The following is an 8,788-nucleotide window of genomic DNA, read 5'->3' as shown; positions in this document are numbered from 1 at the left end:
AGTCATTTGATGAACCAAGTTGAAGTTTGCGGAAAAATCAAATTTTTTATGAGATTGGGACGTTCGCTCGTGCGTTTCACATTTGTACATAGTGATAAACGAGGTGGAAATCCCTTAGTTTTACTTTAATTTTGCACGTAAATTTACTCTCTTTTTTTATTTGATTACATATGAATCGAGTTGATGTAGTTTTGAAGTGGCAAACAGATACAAATGCTGGAGCGGAGCTTCGAGGAGGAAAACAAACTAGAGCCGGAGCGCAAGAGCGAACTGGCTAAGAAATTGCAGTTGCCACCGAGGCAGGTGGCGGTGTGGTTCCAGAACCGCCGAGCCCGGTGGAAGAATCAGCAGGTGGAGCGTGACTTCGATTGTCTCAAGGCCTCCTATGACGCACTCCTACTTGATCACGATGTCCTTGTTGAAGACAACGACCGGTTGCGTTCACAGGTGAACCTCCTCCCTCTCTATATCAGTTTCAATTTCCCATTTAAATTTTTTATTGATCAAGATATTTGGTAACTTGCTACAATGTCAAATTGTCAATACTTCTCCGTATTAAAAAATTTAACAGACCGAGTGTCACTACCCACGCACCATTCACGAAATACTATTAGCCTTATTTTTTTTAATCATATTCCTAGTTGTTATATGAGATCATTTTGGAGTGGCTCCATCCCTATTGGTCATAATAATGCCACCAAATTTCACTTGTTTTGTCAATTTATCCACTGTGTTTTATGACTTTCTCAATTGACAGGGCAGCTGCTCTGGTCGTTTTGTCTACATGTCAATTAGAAAATTTTAAAAGTCTACTCAAGTTCAGTTCGTTTATCAAACTGGATTAATTCAAACAGTTGAATTGTGAACTGAAGTCCAGTAGGGCCAGCTTGGTCAGGAACCTGCCCAAGTGGTGATGACAATATGATCCATTCAGATGAGTCGCCCCAACTGAGCGTGCTTCAGAATACGAAATCAAGAAAAATTACCTATCGTAATAATAAAACACATTCAAATTTAAAGTAAAAAAAGATTTATAGGAATTTTATATGTTTGATTGAACCTGAATCAAAAAGTCTTGGAATGAATAGGAAGATGAATTGTCACAAAGAGGAGAATCCGTAATTTACTCTCTGTATTGTCCCATTTCATTTTGTGTATCATGAACAGTAGTAATAATGATAATAATAAGGTGATATTCTATATTTTGTCTAATAGATCTTCTAGTTTTTATACTTTTGTCTTCAGTCATTATACTGCGCTAAATCAAATCCTGATTCCACTATTAATTCCTATGCAATCCTAATTCTTCAAAAAATTACTCTTCTGTAATTTGGACCCTCTCGATTAGAGGGATGAAACATCATACTGGAGTTGACCTCTTGCTACAGGACGGTTGGTTGTTGAAAAACGACTGGATTTTTAGCTTGAACTGCTAATTGTGATAATCTAACCTTTGATTTTATCCACTCAATAGTTGAATCTTGCAGGTGAATTTATTGCTACAAAAGCTGCAAGCAAACGAACAGGGAGCAAAATCTGGAGTCACTAGTCTCATTCCAGATGATCAGGCTGCGTCTAGTGGTAATGTAATGGACCTGAAGCTGAACCTGAACATTCAGCAGAAGGTGGACGACCTGCTGAGCACGGGAAGCGGCAGAAATGCGGCGGCCAAAGTAGATGCTCATCACTTGGTAGCGGACGGCCGGGAGCCTTTAATTCTCCCGGAGAGCTACAGAGTGTGTAACAATGGCATCCTTTCTGATCAGGACGACATGAGCGATGAGGGCTGCAACTACTACTCCAGCAGTGTCTTTTCAGAATATCAGAAGCAGCAGCAGGAGGAAGCCCATCTGGAGCAATGGTTGTGGATGAAAGCATTCTCCTCCCTTGATAATTAAGTTGGAAATTGAATGATCCAAAGCATGGTTCCTTCCTGCTGCTGCTTCATCTTCTTCACGTATGTTTATTATGTTTGCGAGTCAATCGTGTTATTGGACGTGTAGTAGGCGTAAATGTAGTTTGCTTGGGGATCATAATTCATAAGACTGATTTACTTCCTCTGTTTATTGTCTATCCTATTAAATTTGGTTTGCAATATATGCCATGTCCCAAGTCAAACATGAACATAGCCCTATATCTACACGAATAGGATAATGTTTGTTTTCATGCCTGGATTTCATCTCGTGTTCAAGGATAATGTTATCAGATCCCACCTTGAATCATGTCCGTTTCTTTTTCCAAACTTCAGTTCAGAATATGGAAAATTCTAACTGCAATAAGCCTTGTCAGCAAAAAAATAGTCATAGAAACGAACACTTTTAATTTGTCTCCTCGTCTATTTTCTTATATAAAATTTTGGATAATCTCCACACTAGAGTTGGTCAGTTCTGCATTGTATCGTTTTGAATTAGATTAATTTAGACTTTGGATATATGGAATTGAACCTGGAAAAGGATAGATGCAGATGGCTTTCAGAATAGCCAACGCACGTAAGGGCAAGAACAAATCAGATAAGGCCTACAAGTTTTAGAATTTATTCGCATCGCGTCATGAGAGAAAGATTCACAATAAACTGGCTTATCGTTCTCCTATTGATCTCGGACTGCAATTTCAGTTCCGTGGTGTGACTAGTGTGCCTTTCATAGAAAGAGGAGAGGGAGAAAAAATGAAAGGGAAGTTGTAAAGATGTTAAATAGAACTACACAGCAAAATTTAAGTTTCAAAATGAATAAAGTTTATCTATAACTTGTTGCGTGCTGATTCACAATTCAATTTGAAGCCATTTTTCTGCGAAAAGAGAGTAGCATATTGTGCCATCTCTATCTTAGTCATATATTGGAATTGGATTAGGCTTAATCCTTCTACCTCTTGCCATAATCACTTTGAAAGAGGGTGACGACTGACGAATAGAGTAGATAAGATTAAAAAAAAAAGCTTCGTTCCATAAAGTGACAACTTAACAAGTTGGGGAGAAAAGATAGATTCTGCACAATTTACGTGATGTTTAGGTACTATTTTTCCTAATAATTTATGATTGAAATCATAGCCATATTAATGGTTTTTTAATTATTGTTATATTAAAGGGGAGTTTTGGCGCAATACTAAAATTACTGTTGTGTGATCTAGAAGTCACCGGCGTCTTAGAAAAAAGTTTCTTGCAAAATAGCATAAGACTGCATAATAGACCTTTGTTCGGAATCCCACATTGACAAAAATTTCATATACCGGACTATCCTTTATTATTATATTTGACGACTTAGACTTCACCTTTTACTACAATTGACCGTATATGCATTCTGAGATCACATGAGCCCATTATTTTATAATAGTATTTGCATTGCAATATTAGGTCAAGAGAAACAATTAGAATGGTTTCATCTATATGGTTTTATGGAAACAACTTCAATCCTAAGCTGAGGTTCTTTGAAATTTAATACAGCTACAAGTAGTATTGAGCAGGTTAACGACCAGGAAGTGGATACTGAAAAATTAAACTTAATGCTGCAGCACAATGATCATAACTGGAATACATAGGAAAAAGCTAAACAATACAAAAGGAATGGCTTTAGTTAATCAATAATCAGAGAATATAAATATTTAGGAGGAAATAGTAGGCTGCTTGATTGAGATGTAATAAATTATACGAGGGTGTTTAGACCAGCAGTCTTGTCCAACCAAACATGGACACAAATCATCATGCACAAAACAAGTGTTATTTTCCTTTCATTGAGCAATCATATCACAAATCAAAATTGATAAGAACATATCTAGGACAAAGGGTGATGGTGAAATCTTCTCAATACAAAGGATTGTTAGTGGTGCCACCGCACACAATTATGTGATGGAATCTCTTACCAACCTGCATTTAGTCTTTCCTTTCCCCTGTGGAACTATCTATGGAGGCCATCTGGAAAATTTTCCTTTCGGTTGAAATGTCAAAACCTTGAGTAATCCTCAAGTTCAGCACGTATGTTTGCTTACAAAAGAGTACAAGATAAACTATCTGATCAATCTAAACCAAGCACATAGCTATTGAATCTTGCACTAATGAAGACCTGACAAATTCAACAGCCAGATACAATTCTTTGTCACTTATATAAATCTGCACACTGTATAGGAATATAATTCCTGTTTGTACAGTTACAGTAGTTTTGGAACTTGGCCTTTCTAAAGCATAATATTTACAACAAAATCTCTAATGATGGTGGCATATTTACATTGTGTTCACGTTATTGACAAGCATATGTACATCAGGCGATGGCAAAAATAAGGTGATATTTACAGAAAAAAATAATGAAATAATAAGAACATGCCCTACAAAATAGTTTGAACATTCGCGAGGTCACAACGCATATATTAACTTCTCTAATTCCCTTTTCCATTGTAAAAATCACATTCCCTCTCAATATGGCACGGAACAATGTTATCCAGCTGCAGTATACAATTATAAACTTTGTCCATTACCCCAGAGAATGTTTCGGCCTTCAGAAGGTTGTAAAGCCTCAAGACAAAATAAACTTCTCAATAACCTTCCTTGAATTTGTAAGAAACAGTTTCCTTCCAAGATATCACCAAACAAATGTTATCCAGTGGGAACTTATTCACCAAGACAGCACCATTGCTTCATAATTCTATTACTCATATTAAAATTTTGTCATATGCATTTTTTCTTTTTTTTGCTTTTTGTAAGTTTATTCTCACACCTCATTAGGCCAAGTTGTCAATTAGTATTTACAGTCAGATGCTTCAAAGAGAAGAAAGCCATTCCTCCATACGCTTATTGCCATCTGCATCAATAAAAGTAAAAGCAGGTCAACAAATAGCGCATGGAATATTATTTAAGAGATTTTCTTGTATGCATCCAAAAGAAGGAAAGGAAGTTGCTGCCAGGAAGCAAATTTCAATAACTAGTGGGAGTAGCAAAATTTAACTGCCTCTGGGCAACAAGAAAAGAATTGTTCCCGTTTCCAACCAAACTTCAACCAAGATTGAGTACATATCTACAGTGCGCCTTCACACATTTATCTAGCAAAGTAAAGAATAATGACCAGGGAAAACAAATTTAATTTTCTACATCTATAGAGTAACAAAAATGAGGATCTATGAATACCACTATTTTCTCCATTGTAAAAGTGGGTAGTCTGGCTCTCTGTCAAACTCATGTGTGAATACCAATACTCCTAAACTGTCTAGACTACATGTACATGTGTCTCAACTGCTTAAATGATACAATTGACTGTTGAGCCTAACAACTATCTGAAATGTTTAAGTTCAAGTTACTCATAGTTCACTCACTCATCTAAGCTCATCAAGTTTCTTCATCAGGCAACAACTTACCATATAAGACTAAAGCATGGTGTTACAACACGAATATGAGAATTCACAAGGTTATTTATAGCATATAAACAATCTCAAGACCCCAACTTCAACAAGAAAACTAAAGCCAACAAGGGATTTGAAAAAACCAAGCTAAAACCTAGGAATACTACCTAACCAATCCTAATTGGGGCCTTTGGTTGGTCAAATCATGCAATAACACTAGTAAGCTAGGAGAGTTATGCAAGTGAACCAAACAATGACATTTTCAAGAGTGCAATAATACATATCAAAACATAAGAAGATAAAAATGAGCATGCTAAACTATATGGTGATAGAGTTGAAAATAGTCATCTTATAGTCAAGGTACATATGCAACAATCACAATTGCATACAAAGTACACTTACATTCCTCGAGCTAAAAGAAAAATCTTATAAAACCACGTAGGGAACGAGCTGACATCTTAATGAGTTACAACATTAGATGGTTAAGAAACAAGAGATACCAAAAAAAAGTCTCTGAAATGGATATGTGAGATTACAAGAAAAAATGAAACGAAACAAATACAATTATCAGAGAGTAATTTGGTAGGTATAGCTCCAACAAAGAGTCAAGTGATTTATCATGCATAGTGTCAGTCCCACTTTCATCCTGGAAACTGAGCTTCATGCAATTAAAAGCATGAATTTATCCTGGGAAGGAGTTGGAAAGACCCAAGTAGAAACAGACAATTTCATGGCCAGCGAGATATTAAATGGCAACCTAGAGCCATCAGAAGCCTACAAAAACTCAGGGGAGCGGCTGTCTAAAATTTTGGCGGGGACTAACAGGTGCATAAAGCTCATTAAAGCATGGAAGGGAATTACATAGTTGATGTTCTAGCAAAAGAAAGCCCTGAGGAAGAATTATGCTCATATGCATTTCAATATGCGGCTTAGTGTTTTTCATGACATACTATATTTCTCTGGCAGTCTTCCTGATGGAATGCGATGTAATTTTTTGCTTATTTAATAAAGCCCTTATGGCAGTCCTTTCAACAAAAGAAAAAAAAGATATCCTCTGCTTCTTGCCATATTATATCAAGCTGTAACTAAAGATATACCAACAGCTGCATGTTTGGCTTTCAGAATTAACATAATTAGGGAAAGTAGAATAAAATGGCGAACATAATGTGGTACAAAGGAAAATTGAAACAATCAGTCATAATGTGGCAAAAAGGTAAAATCAAACTTTGGTGAGTAGATGAAACACATGGATGCAAGGAGGTTGAATCTCAAACCTGCAGACTACTTTAAGCTACATATACAAAAGAGACATATATACCAAAGAAGACAAAAACTAATTTTTCTTACCTGATAGATCATCATCCATATGACTGACTGCTCCTAGGACATGAGTTCTGGAGTTTTTTGCCTGCTCATTGCGTCCACGACCATAACACCGCACCAAAACTGCGAAACTGTTCTCTGCTTCTGAATCGCTCACAAATTCAGGGCCATGAGGTTCAGACCACCCAATAGACCAATCAGAATCATCAGACTCCGACCCTGACATGCATCCACCATCTGAGGACACGAGAACGATGTCGTATTCCTTGTCTATCCGCCTTTCTTTGCGGTTTTGCAAGTTTTTCTTATTTCTTCTCCAGTTTGACCTTGTCCTGTGTCCATTAGCAGGCAGAAACTTCGAGTAATCCGTTTCCTTGAATCCTGAAGGGAAATCAGGAGGTATGACTGTCGAATTGGCGGATTCATGATCCTTCCTGCCCCAAATCCAGATAGAGAAACGTGGGAAAGCCATAGTATTTATCCTCCGGAGAGAAAACACTGACTTCTGGGATCACACCACTAATCTTATTCTCAAAACGATCTCACACTAAGAAATGACTGAGATAAGAATATCCCACGAATCTGCCGAAAGAACTTCAAACTATCAAATCCACTGCCCAAATAATAACTTTCCTAAAACAGAATTAAACTCGTCCTTTCTAGCAAAGTCAATCGTATGCTCAGCAAATAATAAACGAAAAATATTAGCTTTCATTCGAACTCCCCCGACGAGAGCAATCACAATCATCACTCCAAAGTAATGAAGGCCACAAAACAATACCAATCAGAAGAAATATACTTGTGAATCACAATAAGCCTTTCAGCAAAGTCCAAGAAATCAAATAACTTGGAGAAGCAACACGAAATTGAATATCTTCCACCCTGAACTCCCACAAATTCGCAAGAGAAGCGTCAAGGATGAGAAATCCATCTGTTTTCTTAAAAGGAAAAAATAAAATCTTTTGCCTGATGATTTAGATTCTAAAATTGAACGAGAGTTCCACAGCTGACGCCTTGCACGCGTCCGGCGGTCCTCAGGCCATCGGCAGATGAGATTGGAGGCGTAGGAGAGATAGAGAGAGAGAGAGGTACGGCGGAAACAAGCGGCGAATAGTCATCGCAGCCGTCTTCGTCCCCGAGTTTATAGCGCTCTGAGCGTCCGACCGAAGCTTCAAGATCCACAACACGCGATCGACGAGCCAGATCTACTAGCCAATTATCCTGACGGTCTCCAGGTCGGCCACGCGTCTTGCGGCGATCGCGAGACCCTCCCGGGTGAATCGGCTCTCCAGGAAGCGTGGCGCATACAAGCTCCTATGCGATGACGATTCGCCAACCGTCCGATTTGAGGATTGACGGTGGATCCAACATCATTCAACAGGAGACACAAGTTCCAGTGGGTCCCACGGGGTGGTGTAAACGGACGGCCAGCTGTTCCCAGTCCAATCATTGCCGAATTTTTTCTCTGCAAGCAACTGCCACGTGCCAATCGTGACTCATGCCTAATCCAAAACCAACGTAACGTAGATTAGCACTTCATTCATAATTCATAATCTCGATATTGAAAACACTGGAGAAGGTTTCCTTTGTTTATTGACGAGAACAAACAGACGTAAAGATTCCAACGTATTCGAGTTCAATTCCTTCACTTCTTGACCTTTTGAAAGATTAAAGCAAAGTAGAATTTTTCTTCCTTTTACATTTGCAAAGGAAACCCATAAAGCTAGAGATGGGAGCCAACCACCACAGGAGTTTCCGCCTTGATTCCTAGGTTCCACATTGCTCCGTCGCTCAAGAAGTGCTACGGAATCGCATTGCAGACTGCCTGTCTCCGGGTACGCCATGGATATTGGCCCAGTGGAGTTTTCCCCTGAGCAGGAGATTTTCTCTTTCCCTCTGAGAAGCAATTCTGAAGCTTGAGGTACATCAGCTTTCTATTTGGATTCATATCTAACTCTTAATTCTTCATGCGACCTCATGGTCCTAAGAATTACTGCCCCAAATAGATGGACCAATAAGCTGTTCCCGTCAAGAACTCCGCTGGGCGCACACGTCACTTCCTCAGATGCACTATGCGGGAAAATGGTTGAAACTAGCTTCTGATCGCCGGAGACCTGCAATCACAGACACCGTGAGATGGCTG

General features: G+C 38.6%; 2 protein-coding genes across 2 annotated transcripts; one reads left to right on the top strand and one right to left on the bottom strand.

Moving 5' to 3' along the window:
- The first annotated feature begins 191 nt into the window (after window positions 1-191).
- On the top strand, window positions 192-2,066 carry LOC141816656 (homeobox-leucine zipper protein HOX16-like). Its single transcript, XM_074704398.1, has 2 exons — window positions 192-447; window positions 1,488-2,066. Exons 1-2 carry the CDS (start codon window positions 214-216, stop codon window positions 1,896-1,898), a joined length of 645 nt encoding a protein of 214 aa, XP_074560499.1. The 5' UTR covers window positions 192-213; the 3' UTR covers window positions 1,899-2,066.
- A 2,010-nt stretch (window positions 2,067-4,076) lies between these two features.
- On the bottom strand, window positions 4,077-7,734 carry LOC141816655 (uncharacterized). The gene is made up of 3 exons (XM_074704397.1): window positions 7,493-7,734; window positions 6,670-7,227; window positions 4,077-4,787 (listed from the first exon to the last, which is right to left on the bottom strand). Exons 2-3 carry the CDS (start codon window positions 7,115-7,117, stop codon window positions 4,747-4,749), a joined length of 489 nt encoding a protein of 162 aa, XP_074560498.1. The 5' UTR covers window positions 7,118-7,227; window positions 7,493-7,734; the 3' UTR covers window positions 4,077-4,746.
- Window positions 7,735-8,788: the final 1,054 nt, after the last annotated feature.

The sequence above is a fragment of the Curcuma longa genome, unplaced genomic scaffold, assembly GCF_044706935.1.
Source record: "Curcuma longa cultivar G26 ecotype Majalengka, Jawa Barat unplaced genomic scaffold, ITB_CL_G26_1.1 contig_17639, whole genome shotgun sequence".
Classification (NCBI taxonomy): Eukaryota; Viridiplantae; Streptophyta; class Magnoliopsida; order Zingiberales; family Zingiberaceae; genus Curcuma; species Curcuma longa.
This window is presented reverse-complemented; position numbering and strand designations above follow the sequence as displayed.